Source organism: Dromaius novaehollandiae, chromosome 19 (genome assembly GCF_036370855.1).
Source record: "Dromaius novaehollandiae isolate bDroNov1 chromosome 19, bDroNov1.hap1, whole genome shotgun sequence".
NCBI lineage: Eukaryota > Metazoa > Chordata > Aves > Casuariiformes > Dromaiidae > Dromaius > Dromaius novaehollandiae.
In genome coordinates, this window is record NC_088116.1 from 2,479,619 (window position 1) to 2,500,980 (window position 21,362).

At 52.1% G+C, this 21,362-nt stretch overlaps 2 protein-coding genes across 7 annotated transcripts in view; one reads left to right on the forward strand and one right to left on the reverse strand.

Moving 5' to 3' along the window:
- SYNRG (synergin gamma) overlaps positions 1-4,266 on the forward strand; it is a 43,719-nt gene extending 39,453 nt beyond the window's left edge. For all 6 annotated transcript variants that reach the window (XM_064523098.1, XM_064523099.1, XM_064523100.1 and 3 more), the window contains one exon: positions 307-4,266. In XM_064523098.1, coding sequence (XP_064379168.1) covers positions 307-438 — 132 coding nt within the window. In that variant the 3' untranslated portion in view covers positions 439-4,266. The remainder of the gene's footprint in view (positions 1-306) is intronic.
- A 2,219-nt stretch (positions 4,267-6,485) lies between these two features.
- DUSP14 (dual specificity phosphatase 14) lies at positions 6,486-21,362 on the reverse strand. The gene is made up of 3 exons (XM_064523104.1): positions 21,133-21,362; positions 10,027-10,126; positions 6,486-8,475 (listed from the first exon to the last, which is right to left on the reverse strand). The coding sequence occupies exon 3, from the start codon at positions 8,355-8,357 to the stop codon at positions 7,761-7,763; it is 597 nt and encodes a 198-aa protein (XP_064379174.1). The 5' UTR covers positions 8,358-8,475; positions 10,027-10,126; positions 21,133-21,362; the 3' UTR covers positions 6,486-7,760.

A 21,362-nucleotide genomic window follows, 5' to 3' on the forward strand; every position in this document is an offset into this window, starting at 1 on the left:
AGATCAAATGGAACACTAATCAGATCACTCTCTTTAATACAGGCTACAACAGAAAAAGTAGACATCAGGTATGATGGTTGGAAGTTTTGTCCATCTGCAAGCATTTTGCAGACTAGATTAAAATATTGTTTGTCGGCTGCTCTCTTTCTGCAAGTGGAGATAATCTATTCGGAGTGAGAGGGTCCAGGTTCTTCCATGTTATGCCATTCTGGGGTGAATACCTGTGCAATATCCATTTTCCACTCTAGTTTCTAGATCATGGAGTAGAAGAGACTGTCACACTTGTTTCAATTCTTGTTATTCTAGGCCTTTAATTCGGAAACGGATAATTTTAAACTGGCTTACGGAGGGCACCAGTACCATGCGAGCTGTGCAAATTTCTGGATCAACTGTGTGGAGCCAAAACCTCCAGGTCTCATTTTGCCAGACTTGCTCTGAAAGGAGTTCTGCCGAAGATGGATTATCAGGCTCTACTAATGTAGGACACTTGGGGCAATAATGTGACAGAATAAGCAGAAAGGCTTTTTTGAACTGTGATTAGTATTTGAAATGTTTGGCTTTGATCTGTGTACAATAATGGGTTAAAGCCATGGTCGAATATACAAGCTCCCCATGAAGAATTTCACTTCAATTTTGAGGTCTTCAGAAATAACCAGGAAAAAAATGTAGTGTGGCACAAAATGCAGCATTTCAGTCTTTCTCAAGCTGAAAGTAGGTTAGTGTTTGTATCAAACCAGTCTGCTAATCAAAGTGCATAAACCTCTGAGATGAGACAATACCTAGTTTCCAAGAAAAACTGAAATGCTAGACAGATTTGCATGGAAGTGACCATTTAAATACTTGAAATATGTATTTGCAAACAAGTCTTCTGTGTAATATTTTTGGTATATGGACCATGATGGTTTTTCTTTAAATGTTTGCTGCTATACTATTACAATGCACAAGCCACAGTAACTTTCAAGGCAAAATGAGTTATTGGCTAAGGAATTGAACTGCAGAGAGTCATTGTATATTTATACGTCTACTGTTCTGTACTGTAAACTACACTGTATCCATACATGTAACTGGTTAATATGGGGGAATAAGAGCTTGGAAAAGTTGTTGAAATTTTCACTATCATTTCTTGATTCTTTAGTACAGGCAGATGGATTTTAGAACTTGCAATCTCTGCTATTCTGTTGTAAATACTAGACAAATTCCCCTCTTGGAGTTGTCCTAAACTACGATGTGATTTGTTATGCCTTTCACGTTACCCTTAGGTAGTTGTGTGGCTGCGTTACCGTTGAAAATTGGACTCCACTGGTACTGAGTGTTTGCTGCTGTATGTATTATCCTTTTTGTATGTCAATATGCTTTTCTTGGTGGGATTCCTGTGGGTAACTGGTGCAGTCTAGTGCTATCTGTAATAATGGGTTTTTTTGACTCTTAAAACTGCCAGTACATGATGTCCCTTAGCTCCTACTACAATCGGGTGTGATCTAACACTGGAAGCTGGGTTACTCGCACAGGCTCTTCTCTAAAGCAGGCTATTGCAAACCTGCCGTTTCGTTGCTTGTGGTAGGTACCCCTTTCTGGAAAGTTAAAGGTTAGTTTATCAGGCTATCACAAAATGTTACCCATAAATCTACAGTACCTGTTTTTTTTCTTCAGATACAACATCAAGATGACAGTGCAGTCAGATGTAGTGCTAGCTACAGAATCTTAAATCCAGTGGGAGCTTCGTGTCATCGTTTTAAGAGCCTTACAACTGCACAGTCTTACTCAGCTCACAGTGAGCAAAGTGTGATGTATTTGCATCTAGTGCAACTTACTTCTTAACTCATTGAATTACTTAAGTTTCTCAGATCTCTAGAAAAGCTTCCTTCTCTCCAAAGATATCGACAGCTTTTCCAAGTGAATCTTGCCTCCATTATGAGTAACTGACATTGACCAGTGGTTATTTGCTGAAAATGAAATTACAAAGAAAAATGAGGCTTCATTTATATAATGAAAAGCTTAGTTATATTAAACTATTAATTATGTCAAATGAAAGAATTTTGGCTAAAAAGAGTGCTAGGTGTCTGGCCCTTATTTACACAGATTAAAATCTTGACGCTGCCTGAAATTAGCTCATTAATAAAATAAGCAACTTGTGCCTCCAGTCGCAAGCTCAGGCTAATCATGTGGCAGGTTTTCAATAGTGTGACAGTGAGTGCCTGCCTTCTTTTGCCCAGTAATTACCAAAAAAGGGCAGTCACTCTTTGATTGCTATTTTATTTATTAGCTGTGGAATAGTTACAGTAGTCTGTGCCATAGCTTTTGACTGCACATACTCTTTTTCCTCACAACTGGGAACTGCTGTATACATCACTATTGAAAGTATTCCCACTGATACTTGAGGTCTACTTAGCCTAGTAAGTTAGCACTCACTTTTGCACCTTGAATTATAAAAAATATTTAAGCTTTGTCTGACTTCAAGCAAATGCCTAGTTTTGCTGCTAGCAAGGAGGCTTCTCAAGCGGTTTTGAGTATATAGCTGATGTAAAGGCTATTGCTTATTAAAATACTGTATTGGGAAAAGGGAGTTTATTGTTAGCATGGGTTTCCACCACAGTTTCTGGACACTTAACTGGATAGGATTTTTTTAATTAAAAGAGAATGCCACAAATAAAACTGGCTGCAACATGATACTTAAAGCAACCAGTATTTCGAATACAGTACCAGCTATATTGTCATAAAAATCTTTTTCAGTGATGTTTTTCTGGTAACATATTTGTTAAGCAAGTTCTTTCTCTAAGATGCATCTAGCATGTCTTTTGGCACATAAAAATAAGGAATAGACATTTGCAATTATAATTGCAGTAGAGCTTACTGAAGTATGACACTACTAGTTGCTTGCTCCCCACTGAAAGGGAAGCAGCAGGCGAGAATAATGCATTTGTGGCAAGCAGAAAGCGTTTTTCTAAACACCTTTACGTCACGGAATACACTGAATGTTTTACATGTAGATACCATTGATAAGGGCATTGCACAAGGAGGATCATTTCACTTACATACCCATGTCATTAAAATGACTCACTGTTGCATTCAGCATCTCAGCTATTACATCGCTAGCCAAAGGCCCAGTGTCCTTGGAATCTGTATCCAAGGTTACGGTATTTTCTACAGTGCATTGTATCAGACCACATTCCCTTGCTTCGTTTGCATGCAGGTTAATCCGCGTACTGCCTTCTATTTCGGTTGTGTTGAATTTTATAAATGTAACTCTATTTTTGGATGTATTCCTTCATTAGGAAAATGTGAGAAACCTGATTCCCCCTCTCCCCCCCCCCCCCCATTTTAATATATGTGTTATCTGGATCTGCCTTGGGGTTACCTATGGAAAGTGACTTTTCTATGTATTTGTGTATATTTGGAGTTTAAGAGATGGTTTGCTTGGTTAATTTATTTTATATATCACTTTGCTTAGTTGTATTCCTAATGCTTCTGTGCTATCTTAGTGTGCTTCAACTGAAGCTATCATTTCCGTGGCAGTCGGAGTGCTAGCGAGCAAACTCTTCCAACCTGTTCTCCTCACCATTCATCGTCACGTTTTGCTTTCAGTATCCTCACAAGCTTGTTGACCCGTATTTGATGCAAAGGTTTGAAGACTGTTTGTTGCATGTGGATTGTTACTTCCTGCACTGGAGCATTCCACCGAATTTTCAACTCCGGCAGCCGCTTCTCTTCACCCGGGCTTGTTCTGAGCAGCTCCTCCTCGAAAATTGTGTAGTAAATATGAAGTTATAGCGAGGCTCAGCCTGAGGTTGAGAAGGAGAAGCTCTTGAAAACCCAAGGAACACCCTGTTTCCTAATTACATGTTAATTTAATTAAACTTGAAACAGAAACTGCCTTTTCAATAAGAGCTGCTATTGTACAAACTGCTTTTTCTTAAAGATGTTTTTGCTCTCTGGGCCTGAATTTAATTCCAGTTCTCAATATTAAAATATAAATGTCATAATTTTAAGAAGTGTTCAGAAAACTTCCCTTTACCTTGTGATTCTTTTTTCTTCTCTGGGTGAATGTTATTTGTCTTACAGAAGTGGTTTTATGATTAGTAGTTGGAGTTGTTTCGGTTTGTGTTGTTAGAGTCGCTCCTGATATTTTAAATCCATTGAGAATAACTATTATTATTGACTTTTTAGTACATTGTTTACTCCCTTAATTCTTGCCATGATTTGTAAATCCTTTGTTGAGATCCATGAAACCTTGCTTTTAATAAAGAACTCGTTTCATTTCTGACAAAACCATGACGTGGCTTGTTGCAGGCTGCAGCTGGAGAAGAGCTGCCGTTCCGGTTGCTTGTCGGGGTCGGTACCTGCGCTTGTCGCCTCCGGAGCGTGCGACATAATGAAGCCATATTTGTGAAGTACTCTGTGTGGCTAATATTTAAGATATCTCACCTAATAACATATATAAATATTCTGCAAACAATTAAGATATCTTCCATTCAGAAAGGCCTATTAATAGCAGGAAGGACTTTTCTCTCAAATTCAGCTGGTGTGTTTACAGCAATTTTGAATTAAACTGTGGCCACCAGAGAGTTAATATGTTAACGACTATCCTTTCTTTGGTCTTTATAGATTTAAGGATACGTGAAATATTAGACTTTGAGGGGGAAAAACACAGACTTACGTAAAGTATCTTCCCTTGGAATGAACACAAAAGGAACTTTTGGAAAGAAATCCCTGTAAGTGTTAATACCACTCCACTTCATCTCTAATGAGTATTTCAAATGAATTCTTTATTTCATAATGTGCTTTCTTAAATAATTACATTTTTATAGGTCTAACTTTCCCTTTTGTTTAAAGGCAATGTTGATGCTTTCTATTTTGAACATTTCCATCTTCTCCTCCCCCATATGGAGAAGTTTTTATATTAGAAAATACTGTTAAATTATACATGGTCCATTTTTAGGTAAAGTTTAATTTTGAAAGCAGATTTCATTTTTTAAAGTATCTTTCCCTCTAAAATGTCATGCTTTCAGAATGTCTCTAGACCATTTATTAGTCTCTAGTTCCTTGTCTAACTCACCATTTCCCTTGTGCTGTTGAACTCATGATAAAAGCAGAGAAATAAGATTAGAGTGTATTATTTAAGCGGCCAGAGTCGGTCTCCTGTGTCTCCTGGTTCGTCCCTGAAAGCAGGGTGCTGAGGGACGCAGCCGGTGAAACCCAAACTGCGTGCAGGTGGTGGCAAAACTTGCTTTAATTTCAGTGGGCCAAAGCTTCATTCTTGCTCATCCGCAAAAGCGGGAGGAGGCTTCCCTTCGTCAGTGCAGGGCTGAGCTAGATGTATTCATGGCCTTGAAGGACACCGAGATTTGCGTATTCGTATCTCTTTAAAAACACTTGTGCTGAAATCTCATGGGGTTTCATTTGTGGTTTTGCTCAAGTGTGACACAGTAGGAAATAAAAGAAGGGCTTGCAGGGGGAATGGGCTATACGTGCACGTAGGCAAGTTCTTTCGAACGCTTTGGATTCCCTTGTAACGCTGAGATATCTGCAGTAACTTTTCACAGTGATCCTGCTATGTGCAGAAGTTGGTATTAACGTAACTTGTTGACCTTACAGCCGACCTTGTGCCCTTCGTGCCTCTAGGGCACAGAGCGCGCTGTCTTGTGCCATCGGGCCTCCAAGCCCCCAGTAAATGGCCTCGGGCTTGGTTTAAAGTCTGCTGACTCCTCCGGTGGTCCTTGCGCCGACCTGCCGGACCTCTCCTTGGAGCCTAGAAACTACGGAGCAGCTTCCTTCGCCCCGTGAGTAACTTTAAGCAAGTGCATTTGCCCAGTCTGGTAAAACTCTTTGCAGTGAATGTGAAAACAAACTTCTGGGTTTGAGCTTATGAAAGCCTGCATCAAATTCATTCTAATCTAGACTTATTCCAAACAGGTTTGGTTTTACTAATGATCCAAATGAGGCTGAGGCCACTTGTATGGTTTTATATCAGTGATTATTGATTTCAGTCTAGTGGTTTTTAGTCTGGGGAAACCAAAAACCTGCTTATACTGTGAAGCTTGCACAGTGTGGTTCGGTCTGGGGAATACCTTTAATCATTTCTAGCATCCTTTAAAACTGTGATACCAGCTGTTCAGTTAGGACTCCAGAAGAAACAAATTTTGAAAAAGCCACATTCGTGGCTTTGTGGTAAGAATCAGGAATTGTGGGACACCTAGAGATATTGTAAACTGATTAGCCAAATGCCTGGGACAGATTGCTTTTCTTTTTTTTCCCCCAAAAATTGAATTTGAGATTTGCATAAAGCTACCGGTCAGGATTAAACCACACTCTCACTGCTATTTCAGATACGTTAGCACAGTTCGGAATAGGAAGCCAACACGTGTTCTTGTTTAATCTTTATTGATTTTTTTTTTTTTTTTTACAAGTATAGAATCTCATTTAAATCAGAAAGCTATCTCAGCATCCAGCAATCTGTATTCCTCCTTCAGAGATGCAGCAAAGGACAGAAATGTCTCATCGGGGAACTTCACTTGCTTTGTCCTCCCGGTGGTCCAGTTCTAAGCTTTAATGAAACGAGCATCCTCCCATCTGCAAGGGAGCGAGCGACCCTCGGGATCCAGCTGCCGTACCACTGAAAGAGTTCTCCCACTTCTCAGGCTGGAATCTTTCTCATCGTAAACAAAACAAGGCAAAGCCTTCTCCGTAAAGCCATCTTTGTCCTGGAGGTTTAATAGATTGCCATTTTGCGTAGAATAATTCTAGAATGCAACATAACCTTGAGGACATAATGAAGTGATTTAGAAATGGGCTAAGGCAGATCACAACCATACTTAGAGCTAAGTAATCAAGCAGTTTTACCTACTTCCAATTTACTGGTTGATTGAATATTAGAAAACACAGCTTGGCCCCTTTGGAAGGTGGCCCTACACACAAAGTTTCCTAAACGCTTCTTTGGCTGGCCAGTGCAGGAAAGGCTAACCACTCGCTCCTGTCCTGACCCACGCTTGGACAAGATCTCTGTTTACTCTCCACCCACAGACAACACTAGCATTTTTCAGAAGTGTAAGTGTATTCCAGGACTGTTGCCCTGGCATGGAATGAGTGAAAAAGGACCTTGTATTTATTTGGTTTGAACCATTTAAATTTTATTTTACTTGTGGCCGACATGGACTGACTTCACTTTTTTTTAACTTTTAATACAGATTAAGAGCTGACTAAAGATCTCAAACACTATATACTGAGAGTAACTACAGATGTTAAAGAAAACATCAGCACTAGCAACACAACTCGGCACTCCTGCTTTCCTGGCTCTTAGTAAAACCCACTGTGTTAAGAGTAGGACCTCATTCATTCTGTGCCAGTGCTGCTCCCTAGCCACTACAGGATTTCGCAAGGAAGCAAACAAGCTATTAAAGAAATATCCAGGCTACCGCATCACAAAGCATTACTTTGTTCATTAACTCTGCCAAATGCCTTTCAGGCCTTTCCTTGTAGGATAGTAATAAACTGACTAGAAAAGGGAGAGAGGCTTTATGAAAGGAATAAACTTATGAGGAGGCCTCATTCTGCTAAATCAGAGAAATATGGATTGGGGAATCCCTGTAGAGAGAAATGCTTTGAAGGGAACTGTTGGCCTTGCAGGTTAGTGAGGTGAGAATTAGTTGAGGTTCTGCTGTATGGTAAAGAACCAAAGTTGGCTGTAGAAAGAGAAGGGAATGTCTCCAGTCTGGTAGACTCAGAACAGCAAGTCCCTTCTGTTGTGCTTCCTGTCTGCAGTCACATTAAATTCCCCAGTAAGGCATCAGGGGTCTCCTCTCTCTCTCATAAACGTCTGGGATGATGCCATACGGTGTCTGTACCATTTTAACCGTCGTCTTCCCAAAGAGCTTCCTCTCGTAGTCTATCAGTTGCCTCCAGAAGCCCACGTTGGGGCGTATAACGGGACGTCTCGATTTGACCCAGTTGTAAGCCTCAAAGAGGGAAACCTTGTGGTACTTCATCAGGTAGGCGATGCACAGGGTGGCCGACCTGCTTACGCCGGCCGCGCAATGCACTAAGGTGGCCCCGTGCTTCCGCGCCACGCTGTTTATCTTGTCGGCGACGCTGTCGAAGTACAGGGAGATGGGGGCATTGGGCATATCAGCCAAAGGCACTTTCACGTATTCAAACTGGGGCCAGTTAAAGTTGGGAATCTCAATGGTAGCATTGATTATGCAGGTGATGCCCCGGGACAGGAGCAGGTGCCGGTTAGAGGCGACGCTGCCCCTGCTCAGGTACAGCGAAGGGGTGATTTGGGCGATGCCCCCAAGGGCACCTTCAGAAAGCATTCGCGGAGCCATCAGAGTTCTCGGTAAGGAGTTGTGGCTTCTGGAGGTCATGGAGGATCTTGGCACTCACGCTTCCATTATGGGAAGAGATCCAACGTGATCTTCAGCCAAGGGAAGGGTTGTCTGGCCTGGTGGTGCTAGAACAGCAAGAGCTTCCTCCGCTTAGTCACTGCAAAAGACAAGCAACACGACATGAGCAGGGCAGCTGTCCCGTGAGACCGTGTCTACGTAAGAGGAAAGGAAAACCCAACTCTTCCCTGCTGTGGCCTGGACAACCTCCCGCTGCCACATCTCTGTAGGGTAAGGTCGCTCTGGGTTTGCACGAGGCTTATTACCATGGGCCCCCAGGCATTGCCTGGACAGATATTAACAAAAAATCTCCCAGTGTTATTAGCTCCAATTACTTGTCAAGGGCTTAGGCAGCCTATCTGTGGGCCTGGACCGCATGTCTCCTGCGTTAGTGTGTGGAAGATTAGTTTGTTTTTTTTCCTTTGTTTTCAAAAGCAGCAACTTCACAACTGACCGGAGTCCAAGGGGATGGTGAGAAACATCTCAGGTCGGATACAGACACCAGCAATTTAGATTCCCCTGCCCTCTCCCCAGTGCTATCCCCCTCCTCTATTAGATACACGGAAGTCCCCGCCAAAGCACATAAACCTAGGAAAGCTGTTCATTAGAAAAGGCAGTGAATCATGTCCATCTAGATCAGTAATCAGCTCTCATCTAGGCTGGGAAACTGTGGAAGGAGTGACCTGGTTCTGTCAGAAGCTGCGAGTAAAACCAAAGCAGAGGCAGGGACAGGGGAAGCTCTCTTCCTGCTGCTTTACGGAGTGACTAAGGTTTTGGAGAAAGGAAGACTCTGTAAAGGCTTGGCTCCTCCTGTTTGAGCCACCCATCCCTGGCTACCTCTACCGTGGACCCCAGGAAGGACAAGATCTAGGTTCTCCTGCTATTTCAATAGCTAGAGTTTAAAAAAGAAAAGGCAAAAGAAGTTAAACACCTGCTTTTATTTCCCCCATTCCTTTGGGTCTTCTCCAAAGCCAGCGGAGAAGCCACAAGCAAGGGGACAAGCCCAGGAGTGTTAGTGGTTTGCAAGTCATCTTTACCTAAGACTTGTCCAGCTGGAGACTGGCCCTGGGAGAGGCTCTTGTCTGCATGAGGTGGGGAGTTACTGCTCCATCTCCCAACATACTGCTGGTCGTGGAAATGTGTGGGTTATACCCAACGTACTACCCATCCCATGTTTCCTAAGAAAGAGCTATTTGGGGGCAGAGGCAACCTGGACCCTCTGAAAAGGCTGAAATACTCTGACTACGGCTCCCCACAACCCTGACGCAACTGCCCAGCGGTCCATCTGCACTGGGAGCTCTGGGAACGGCTGGTCGGTCTCAGCAGCAGCTGGTAATGCTGCCAGCAGGCTTCTGGCATGTGTTTGCGGTATGGTAACTTAATGAGCATAGCACAGGCTCCTCTGTGGCTTGTTCCCTACCGGCAGCCACCTGAGCCGCTCCCGAAACCGTGGGCGCGAGGTGCCAGCACCGCAGAAGCCTGCACCCCGCCATGAAGACGTCTGCTGTAGCTGTGAGCGCTCAGGGCCTCCTGCGGCTTCCCCCGCTGCAGTCACCCAGCTGGAGCAGCAGCGGAAGTAATGTTTTGTCAAAGGAATAAAATCCTTTGAGCAGGGGAAATCCCTGGCAATGCAAAGAACCTGGACACTCACGCTCAGTAACGAACCGCGCTGCTCCCAGTCACCCGACGAGCTCACGGACACCGCGTGCGGCTGAAGCTGGGATGTCTCACACAGCGTGTCCAGCGCTGACCTGGAAAGAGAGAAGAGCATCGGTTTTGTTCGGCTCTGTCCCGGACCCAGACAGGACACGGGGCAGTCCCCTCCGCCGAGGCACGTTTGCGGCGGGCTCTGTGCCGGCTCCCTCGGCCGGCGGGACAGAGCGGGCAGAAGGGCAGCGAGCGGGGGAGGCCTGGGAGAGGACTGGGGTTCCCCCGTGCACGGTCTTTCAGCAAGGAAGGAAACCGCAGGCTAAGCTCCGGCGAGGGAGCACTCAGCAAACCAGATCCGCGCAACACCGGTGCTGATGCTGCCTTTTAATATTGGGATAAGACTGAGCAGAGAGCTGCGAATCGCAGCGTGGGCCTGGGCCAAGGGCCGCGTTTCGTGTGCTCTCTGCTGCCGTGGGAGAGTCGCTGGGATGAGCAGGTCCTGCTGCTTCGGGCAGCGAGGTGGCAGAGGGTCCCTCTGCCTTAAGGAGGGCTGGGAGACGGCAGCACGGAGGGCGACCTGCAAACGCGCTGCTGCGGCACGTCGCCCCGGCCGCTGGCCCACCGCCCGCCCGGAGCCAGCAAGGGCAGGGCTGCCGCCGGCTCTGCCGCCGCCGGCTGCGTACAGGGAGGACCCGACCTGGCCGCCTAAGTGTTTCTTTTGCAAAGTGCTGAATCCGAGGCCTTTGTTTGCTCAGTTATTTAGTCTTAGCTCAGCTTTCATTATGGGAAATTAGCCAGCAAATTACCTCCCTGCTTCCTTGATGTCATCTGCCTTTTGATGACTCTCCCTCTTTAGCAGCTCTGCTGTTGCCTGGGATGAAGACCGAAGTCCACGAGCTCAATGCTCGGACTGGGATGTTTTCGAGAGGCTCAAGCGTGAGCGAGAATTTGCCTTTTACTAGAAATCCGTGGAGACCAGGCAACAAGTTCCTTCTCTGTCGTCACAGCTTTAGAGAGGCCATAGGTAACTCCTTCCAGGAGCTCTGCTGCAGGGCCGAGAGCAGCTCTGCCGGCCCTGGCGCTTCCGCAGCGGAAACGTCCCGGCCTTCCCCGCATCCCTGCACCGCTCAGGATGGACGGTTTGAACAAAAATCCCTTTGCGTCTCCTAGGCCGCAGCTGGCTGCCCTGGGCTCCGTGCCGGGACGGGGGCCTCTCCTCCTCCCTCCCCGGGGGGATGCAGCTCGCTGTCTGGGGTGTCCCCGGCAGATGAGGGTCCCCAAGTCCCAGCGCCAGCTCTGAGTAACCTTCCCCTCCAGCACCGCGCTGACTACGCTGCACGGCTTTGGCGTAGTCCCGCCCTCCTCTGCTCTGTGCCAGGATATCCCATTTTCTCCAGGACCGTGCGTTGTTCCTCCTCAGCCCAAGAGTTGATATTTTGGCTAAAGATCAGAGTCAAACCCTGCCTGTCACCTGGGGTCTGGTCGCAGCTGAGCACCCTCTGCCCCGCGCAGCTCCCCGCCCCGCGCCGGGTGGGCCCACCCCCAGCCCCACGGACGCAGCGCGGTGCCTTGGCTTGGGCTGCTCCGGAGGGACTCGAGCATTCCTGCTCCGTGGCAGTTTGGGAAGGGCGCTGCTGCTTTTCAGACGGTGGTTCCTGTTTGCAGGTAGCAACTTATGCTGAGATTTGCATGCGACAGGCTGGGCTCGCTCTGCAGCCTCGGCAAGCCGGGCTTGCGGGCAGCTGCGGGCGCGCAGGGCGCAGCACCGTTCCCGGGCGGCCCGGGCCACCCACCCGACCTGGCATCTTCCAGCCCAAACGGCCGGTCGGCGGGACGAGCGGCTTTCTGCTCCCGGTGACGCTGCCCACGCGGGGCACCAGGCACCCGGGGGCCCGGGAAGAGCGAGCAGCACAGAGCGTGTGCACACCCGTCCCACCTCGCTCCGCCGCTGGCTGCAGGGGAGGGGACAGGCAGATGTGGGGTCCAGCTGGGAACGCAGCCTCCAGACGAGGGTCCCCCGTGTCCCCGTTACACGCCACGTTCCCGGAGCGGGCTGGAGCGGCTCCGCATCGCTGACACCAGCAGCACTGCCCCTCTTTGCGCTGGAACAGCTCTCAGCCGGGAAGGGCTAACATTTCGGAGAGGGTATCGTTATGCACGAGGCAGAGAGGGCTGCTGCGCGCGGTCAGACCAAACGCCTGCCTCGCCGTGGATGAGGATGCTGCCGGCAGCGGCTGGAGCAGATGCTGAGGGACGGCAGCGAAGAAGCAGGGACCGGCGAGCGCGGCCCTTCCCCTGCTTCGTAGCTCTCACACAGCGGGACCGGCGGGGATGCCACCGCCTGCAACTCACTGTCTCAGGCATGTGACAGAGCCGCGCTCCTGCCCACGCAAACCGAGCTGAACAGCTGCTGTCTTGCAGGGAGCCTGCAAACGCAAGGGGCCTCGTCTGGCTCGGACGGCAGAGGCCGTGTGTTCGGTGCAGCAGCTCCAGCCGATGGTGAGAAGCTACCCCCGTGTGTGCAGGTGTGTGTCGGTACCCGTCCCGACAGCCGGACCTTTGCGCAGCACTTGTGCCGGGCCCCAGCCCCCTTCAGAACAAAAGCATCCCCAGAAGGCTGCCCTGCAATCCCCCAAAGCTCTGTTTGCTCTTCTTAACAACCCCAATCTATTCTGTCTTCTCCCCTCTGTAATCTAACGCTGTTGCTCTTAACGCAGGACTTCCCATTATTGTGCTGGAATAGAGAGAAAAAGAGTGAAAAAAAAAATCCTCTTTCCAACCGCTGCTATGGGCAAAAAAAGGGAAAAATAGCTGAAGATCAAATAAGCCAGGTACACAGGCCAGCCTTTGACGATGCCACCTGTGGTACCTATGAAGAATAGTGGCAAAACAGACCAGCACAGCGGCAAACACGCTCTTAGCATCAGCACCGGGAGAGGTCTTGGCTGCAGGTTCAGCTGTGCGCTGGCCTGTGCCATGCAACGCACAGAGAGGGAACGAGCAGCACGGACAGAGTCGGTTTGCCCTGCCTCATGCGAAACCAGCATCTCCATTTCTCCTCGCGTTGGGTTTCTGCACGGTTGCATAGCTTGGGGTTATCGCACGAGCCTGAAGTCAGTGCTGTGGTCTGCTCCCCAAGTCCCCCGTGCCAGCTCCGCTCCCTGCGAGCTGGCCACCCCCGCACCCATGCTGCAGCCATGCACACGCTCACCGGCACGCCCCGACTGCTCGCACCCACCCAGCGAGACAGTGTTAACGGGGCGCTGGCTGGGCTGCTGACTGGCCAGAATTGGGGGGGTTGTTTCCAAATAAGCAGCCAAAAATCTGCTTCTGAAGGAGATGGGATTTTGTTCTTGCTTCCTTCGAATGGAAGAACAACCTCAGGGTGCGGTTTGGTCCTCGGGGCTGACCAGCTGGTGATCTGGTAGTGCCCAGGTGTTTCTGCCATCACATCCTCATTTGCTGATCTGACTCCACTTAATTGATTAATTAATCTTGCAACAGCCCTGACCCACAGCCAGCCCCTTTCTAGACTCTGCCTTGGTCTTCCCCATCCATGGAGATGGGCTGCTGCTGCTGCGTGCTCGTCCGGCTGGGCTACCACATTCCCCAGCTGCTGCTGGTGGTGTGGGGAGAGCTGGGCGCTCCCTTGGGTGGCCAGGGGTCCCTGGGCTCCCCAGTCCTGGAGGCTTGGGGTCCCTGTCCCCAGTGGCATGGAGGTGGAGACCGGTGCAGCCTCCTCCCTCCCAAGGTTGATTGAGATTGATGGGTTCTGCCATTTCCCTCATCTACATAATTAGGGGTGGGGGAAGTGAGCAGCTAATTGCAGTCTGGAGATGACTCTGGTCTTCAAAACCTCCAGGTTCTTTCTGTGTAGCTCCTGGTCAGCACTGTCCTTAGGTACAGGTTTAGGATGAAGCAGTGGTACTTCTCCAGCACCTGCCACGGCAGGGACCTTGCTTCTGCCTTACTGCTGTTGCGGGGCCAGAGCTCCTCACCCGAAGAGCAACTCTGCTGCAGACCCACAGCTCAAAGTCGTTCTGTTCTGGTAAGTCCTGCCAGCTTGTACGAGCTACTGTGAATGTCTTTGTCATGTCCAGAAGCAAAGTTGTATGGTTTCACTTGCAGTTGGGTCCACCAAGAGAAGGACTAACGTGCTAGAGGACGTGCCTATGGTAGCTGTTCCTTGTAAGGCTGAGCTCGGTGTGTGCCTTTGCAGGGCTGCCTAGCCAGTGCAGTTTGCCATTGCGTTGTATCGGAGCTGTGCTGGGTTTCCTGACAGAGTGGCCCCTCTCTTCCAAAAGCAAAAAATAATATTTATACAGTGGTTTGTGTATCGGGTGTTCCAGTCCCTCAGAAAGGTGGCTGCTGGCAATACTGATGACTCCTCTGTTTCACATCTTATGATAGCTGGTTTTTGTTCCTCTAGCTTTAGTTCCCAGAAATAGTTATGTTAATAAAGGCCGAAATTCCCAAAGGAAAGCATTCCTGACTCTTGCATCTCCTTAGAAAGGCCTGAAAACACCTCTAAAAAGCTCCCAAAACCTAGGCAAACAGGCAGATGTTATTGCTAAATATGCTGTGATCTCTAGGACAGAAGGAGAGGTCCTTGCTCGTCAGTCTTTGAACTAGGAGTTGGCAAGCCTGCGCTTCTTGTCTCTTATTCTGATACTGCTATTTGGGGGCTTGGGGTTTTCTAAGGCTCCTCTGGCTTGAGAGCAGAGATGCTGACTTTCTCCTAAGCGACTTGAGCAAGACTTGCAGCTGGAGTTGGGATGTTGCATCGCACAGTAACACGATCAGCACCTGGCAGAGCTGAGAGCATCTCCTAGGCTTTTCTCTCCCTGGACTGCAGGAGACTGGGCAGCGGTGTGACTCGGTAGCCAAATCGCCTGACTAGTGCCCATGGCTGAGCGGTGCTATGGGAAAAATGGGAACCTGCAGAGCGGCTGCAGGGCCTGTGAGGTGCCCCGACAAGCTTAGGGCATGGGGAGGAACAAGCAAATCTAGAGCACTGCTCTCCAGAACAAACAAAAACTGAAGCCCCTGGTTTCCTTCCCAGAGCATCATCTGGGATTCGAAGCAGGTTTGTGGGCTGGGTGTAGGAAATGTCAGTACTGAAGCAAACCTTCCCTTTCCCAGGAGAGGTGAAGTTATTCATTTTAGAGATGACAAATGTTCTCTAATGCTGCAGTAAAGAGAAGAGTCAATATTGCAGGCACTGAATGAACGAGCCTGCTCAGGACTCTTCGTAGCCAGGCTGAGCAGCAAATTGCTACAGAAATGGTCTTGCAGAATGGCATTTAAAACACTTCAGCAGAGAGCATAAGCTGCAACCATTCTCAGGGTCAGGTCTCACTTGTACTGAGTCCAAGTGAGTTTAGATTGGGCTTGAGGCCTTCAGCTGGGCCTGCCTTTCCTGGGCGTTACAGCAGTGACTGCTGCTCACCCTGCCCTGCTGCGAGGGAATGTGTTGCAACCACCAGCTTCTTGCTCCTCTTCCAGTCTCTCGCACCAGTGGTTTGCTCTGCTGGAGCTCTTTGCTTTGCTGTCTTTGGATATACTTGGATGTGTTAGGCACAAATTACTTTCAAGAGGGTGGTTTGGAGCCACTGGCACATGACATAGGAGAAAAACAGTTTGGCTTTGAAATGGAAAAGAGGAATGGGAAACGGGAGCAGGCAGTGGGGTGACTGGGGGTGTGATGCCTGATGCCTCGGCTCTACCTTATGCCTTTGACCAAACCCTGTTCCAGTTCCTACGTTCGGTCTGCATTACTCTTAAGCAAGTGGAGAAGGGCGGCTATCAGATGTGAAATCAAGGTGATAATCTTCTCCCCAAAGTTGTGAGCAGGTTTGGCTGCTCGTACAGCACCAAGCACAGCCAGGTCCCCAGGCTTGCGAGAACAGGCGGTGTTTCCCCAAGGGGCAGTGTGTTAGTTTCGGGGTTAGGGTTAGCGTCGAGCGTGACGATCCCTTACGTGAGACTCTCAAAAGTCGGCTGCAGAAGGTCCCAGGCTTATCACTGTTCAGTGACCCCGGACCAAACGTGTTTAGTCGACAAGCATGACGCTTCCTTTCCCTTGGTGCAGCGCTAGCTCCTCTGCACACCTGAAACTTAGGTTGCTCCCATGACCTGAGCCAGCTCCCTAGGCTACAGGGCTGATGAACCCTAACTGTCCTGCCCCAGACTGCTGCGGCACTGCCTTTGGAGGGGTGGCAGCAGGCACCCGTGTGCAGGTAGTCTCCCCTCCGCGGACACCGACCGCAGCCAGGCTGCGAGGGCCGAGAGCAGCCTGGGGCTCTGGGCAGACGGGCTCGGGCTGGGCCGGCTTGGTAAGGACAGGAGCAGGGGGCCCCTAGGCTGCCTTGCAGGCCTTCGGGGGCATGTCTTAACAGCCAGCTGTAAGCACCTTCTAAATCAGTCTAATGAGCCCAGCTGATGAGCTCTTAAATATCCAGCAGAGCCTCATCAGCCTGCTGTAACTTAGAGAAGCCACCTTCCTGCACCGCGAGCAAAGGCAGCAGGTACGCGCGGCGGCCCGTGGGCTCCAGCCTGCTGACGGCCAGGACACCGCACGCACCTCCCCGGCTGTGCAGGGCCCGGCAGAGGGGAGGGAGGATTTACCAGCGGCAGTTAGGTGTGACTCAACGAGGTAGGAGGACAACAGAGAGCTGAAAGTGGGGCAGGAGGCAAGGCAGTGGTTAGCTGAAGTGCCTGGCTGGGATAAGCACAGGAGCATTTGCACGGCCTGACCCCTCTACCTGCCCTTCTCCCTGCACCAAAGGAGCAAAAGAAATGGGCGGCTGAGGTTTTTGGAAGGATCCAAGCGAGGGGTTGTTACGCAGACCATCGGTCAGGGTCCTGGCTGCCTCCCCCTGCCTGCGTGGCTCTCGCGGGCGCGCAGAGGCAGCGCTTTATCCGTGCTGCTGTTCCTCCCCGAGCCTGCCCACGGGCACGCCGCGCGCTGCCTGCCACGCAGCCGCCCCCTCCTCGCCTTTGCGGAGCAGGAGCAGCCAAGGCTGCTTCCTTCCCGCCTGCCAGCTGGATCCTGCCAGCTGCTGACAACCCTGTGCCGGGGGGGGGGGGGCACCCCCCAGGCATCACGCAGTGGTGGGGAGGGGGCGAGACGGGCAGCGGGTGCAGCCGAGAGCACGCCGATATTTATGAACTCCTGAACGATACGGCCGCTCTGCTCTGGGGACGAGCCTCGCTTGCCAAACAGCACATGGATTTTATGCAAGGGGAAATTTTCTTTTTTTTTCTCCTTAGCAAAATCTGTTGTTTTGGAGCTGCTGGCCTGCTCTCCTGCACTAACACGCTGCGCTCTGCGTGTCAGGAGCTTGAGAGCAGCAGGGTGGCACAGGGCTAGCCTGCAGGGCCAGATGCGAGCCAGCAGCGTGGCCAGCTGCCTCTTGCTTAAGCTCAGCTTAGGTGCATCAAATGCTCTTAAAAAACAGCATTAAGCCTCGGGGAGGCATGAGCTGCTCCTGTAGTTATGTGCGGTGTCAGTCCTGCAGCCAGCTGAACACCAGGGACTGTTTCTGAACTCGCTGCTCTCAAAGCAAGTGGAAACGCGGTCCGCTCTGAAGCGCTGAAGTTTATTTTAGTGTTGGCCGATGGCATCCGGATCGCAGGTGGAGCGTGCAGAAGCTCCGCTGCTCCATCCCTCCTCCCTGCGCTCTGCACCCGGCTTCCAGCCTCTGTTCGGCCCCAGGAACCTGGGGGGCCTGCAGGGAGAAGGGCCCGGGCCTGCTCCGTGGGGCGGACCCCCAGCAAGCTCTGTTCTCCGGGGTGCTGCAGGATGGAGCCTTGCTTTTCCTGGGGATGTGCCCTGTGCTGGCAGAGCTCATAAAGGTGCATGTTTCTTCCCTATTAGTTGAGCGGAGAACTAGCTCGTTAGTGTCTGCCAGGGACCAGAGCTGCTCGGCTGGTGCCACGGGGCTGGTGTGGGTCGTGGCCGTGGGTGGCTTTGCCCCATGTTTATGCAGCAGAGCGATGCTCTGGGGCAGCTGCTGGGAGCTCAGCCCTGGCCCCGCATCAGTAACCATAAAATCAAAGGCAGCTGCAAATTCCCTGCGACATTCCCTGGAAATTGTCTGGTAGCTCCTTCTTGCCCAGACGTTTCCAGGGGCTCTGCCAACTGGTGTGTGCTCTAATGCAGCCCGCTTATCCGGGGATCTCAAAGCCCTGCAGCCCCCGGTCGACCCGAGCGCACGGCGGCGGGGGCTGCGATCCCTTAGCAATGCCGCACAGTGCTCCAGAACGGGGCGATAACGGCAGAAAGCAACAACTGAAGCGAAAGCGGAAAGGAACCGCGATGGAAATAGGCTGGTTCACAGCACCCGGCCTCCCGCCTGCCCGCAGCAGCTGTAAGGAATGAGGTCACTTTCTGAGCACATCGATGGGGTTGCTTAGGGTAACAGGAAGGGAGGCCAATTTTAATCAATTAGTTGGAAATCAAGTTTACATGCAGCAGCAAATGCTTCCCCTGCAAGCAGCCCAGGGCCAGCGCCCCTCTTGTCTCCTGGTGCGTTGCTCTCTGTGTGCTCGAGGCATCCCAAACCCGTATTTGTATGGGGAGCCGCTCAGCAGAACGGACAGCGAGCGAATTCCAATTTCCTTCATGAATAGGGGCTCCTGGCCCTGCGAATAGCTGCTCAAACCTCCCTCTCCTAATGCAAAAAGACGCAACACTGTGCTCGGAGATGGAGCGTTTACAAAGGGGGAAATAAAGTCCCACTGGTGCCTGGGCCTCCTCCACAATGAGCCATTTGAGAGGCGCCAGGTAACCCAACTCGCCCTCCTCGGCGCGGCTGTACCTGCTGAGCCGTCCTGCCAGGAGACCAAAACCTGCCGGATGATTATTTTCTGCAGGGGCAGAGTAGCTGGGGGAGCAGACCACGAGCCCCAGTGCTGGGAACCGAAATGCCGCGCGTGCCCCCAGCGCCGTTCCCAGGCCTGCGGTGCCCGCGCGTCCATGGAAGGGCGAGCAGGGAATTCGGCTTCCTGCTCTAGGCTTTATTCCCGAGCAGCAGGGGACCTGGGGCTGCAATTCGGAGACTTCTCCACTCCTTCCAAGCGCCAGAGCCCTATCTGCCAGACGCTCGTGTGTGTTCGCCTTGCAGTCACTCACCGCGTCACTTTCTGAAGTGATAAATCGGTGTGTGTGCGGCGAGGGCTGTGTTTGGAGATGAAAGGGGCTGGGAGAAACTTGCCACGTACGATTTGAGGCACAAACGCCACCCTCCAGGGAAACCAAGCTGGCACGAGGCCCCGGAAGGAAGGAAGGAAGGGGTGGCTGCTGCTGCTCCTCGGGCCCAAAACGGCGGTGGGAAGCCTGGGAGGCTTCGGCTGTGCTAGCGACAGCCTCCTCCGGAGCACCGTTCGGGTGCCTGCCTTCCCCTCTCCATCCCGGCCCTACCGCTACCCCCAAGCGCGTGATGCGGTGGTTCCCTGGCACAACACTGGCAGAGCTCCTCAAACCACAAGGCTCAGTCTGAGGTTCTTTCACTCTCCTACTGGCTTCCCTTCCCCAAAACCGATTTAGCTAGAAGATTTTTTTTTTTCCCCCCCCCCCCCCCCCCCATCCTGTGTGTTTCTGAGCACTAAAATGATACAAACTCTCCTGCCTTTCCAGTTCTGAGGTTTTGGTTGGAAACAGCTATTGAATTCAAGTGAGTGACTTTCGATATTGCTCTGATCAATGAGAAAGTGGTGCCGCAGGCAGGAGCAGATGCCTCGGAGTTGGGACACTTTGGATGAAATCCCTGGGATTTCTCCTTCGTTTCCGCAGGGAGCGGATGGGACGAGCGTGCCCTTGCACCAGACCCTTGTAATCCCTCAGCAGCAGGAAGGGTTTCACTGCTCCTGGGCGTAAATCAGTTAAAAGCCGCTGCTGCTCTTGCCGCCCTCCTGATGCTCGCCAGGTCACTTGGCTAAGCGGCGGCAGCAGGTTGCTGCTGGTGGGAACTGGTGCCGCGTTCCAGGTCCCAGTCAGGCCTCTGCCGCTTGGGAATTGGCCCGGCGGAGCCGGAGCGCGACAGAGCGAGCGGCAAGCTCGCCTGGCCACCCGGGAACGTCGGCATGCCCGAAGGTGGAGGACGGGCCCGGGGCAGGAATGCGCCTCCCGCTAGCGCAGGGGCAGCGGATGCGGTGTACCGTACGGGAAAACAATGTCTTGCCGGTGCTAATCCCTCCACCATTCCTGTGCCGGCAGCAATGGGGATAAACTGAACTTGCAACGTGATATTAGGGCATCTGTCAATATTCAGAGCTTCATAATAAAAGACTCATTTGCTGTCCAGTCAAACAGGTTATAATCCTTCCATCTCCCTCCAGTCAGACACCCGTCATCGACTACCGGCGTTGCTCAAAGCAGCCGTTCTGGGCTGAGTCAAGGCCCTGGCGCGCGACCGGTTTGGTTTCGAGGCCAGCCAGCCGCAAGCGCGCGGCGTCGGGGTTCGCAGGGCGGCAGGCCGCCCCGGCGCGAGGGAGGCCGGAGGGACGCGCTCCCTCTCCGGTCGCCTCCGCGGTTGGGAGAGCAAGGCGAGGGGAGCGTCGCTTTCGGCAAAGCGGACCCGTCCGATCCCCGAACTTCGCCGTCCGGGTGCAAACGCGGAGTGCCTCCTCTCTAGTGCGGCTCGCTCGGGGTTTAACCGCGAGCGTGTGTTGGCCGTGCCCTGTTCTCGGGGCACCCGTGTTCGTGGGGAGCCGTCGTGCTCCCGCCGCCGGGGCGAGCGGGACGGTGCGCCCGGACCCGGGCGATGGGTCCGTCTGTCCGTGCGCCCGGCGGGGCGGGCAGGGCCGCGGCTCGGTGCCCCGCTCGGCGCCGCGGCGGGAGGCGACTCGGTGCTCGGCGCGATCCCCAGCGCGGCGGCGGAGCTCAGCCCGCTACCTGCGCCGCCGCCCACGCGCTTCCCGCCTCGCCTCGCCTCGCCGCGGCGCCGGCCGCCGCCTCCCTCCCTGCCTCCCTCCCGCCGCCGCGGCAGGCTGAGGGCCCCGGCCGCCGTCCGGCTCCCCGGGGCCATGGCGACGCGGGGCAGCGCCCCCCCCTCCTCCTCCCCCCCCTCCCGGGAGCGGGGTCCCGCGGCCGCGCCGCTCTTACCATGGCTCCGCGGCGGCTCCGCGCTGCTCCCCCGGCGTCCCAGGGCGGCGGCGGCGGCGGCGGGACTTTTATCCCCCGGCGAGCCGGGCACCGTCTCCGCGCGCCGCGGCCACCTGATCGCGGCGCTGCCGGGGCCGCCCCTCCCCTGCGCGCCCGCCCTGCCGCCCGCCGTGTGGCGGTTACCAGGCTACGGCTCTGCGGGCTGCGCCCGCCCGGCTCTGCCCCCGGGC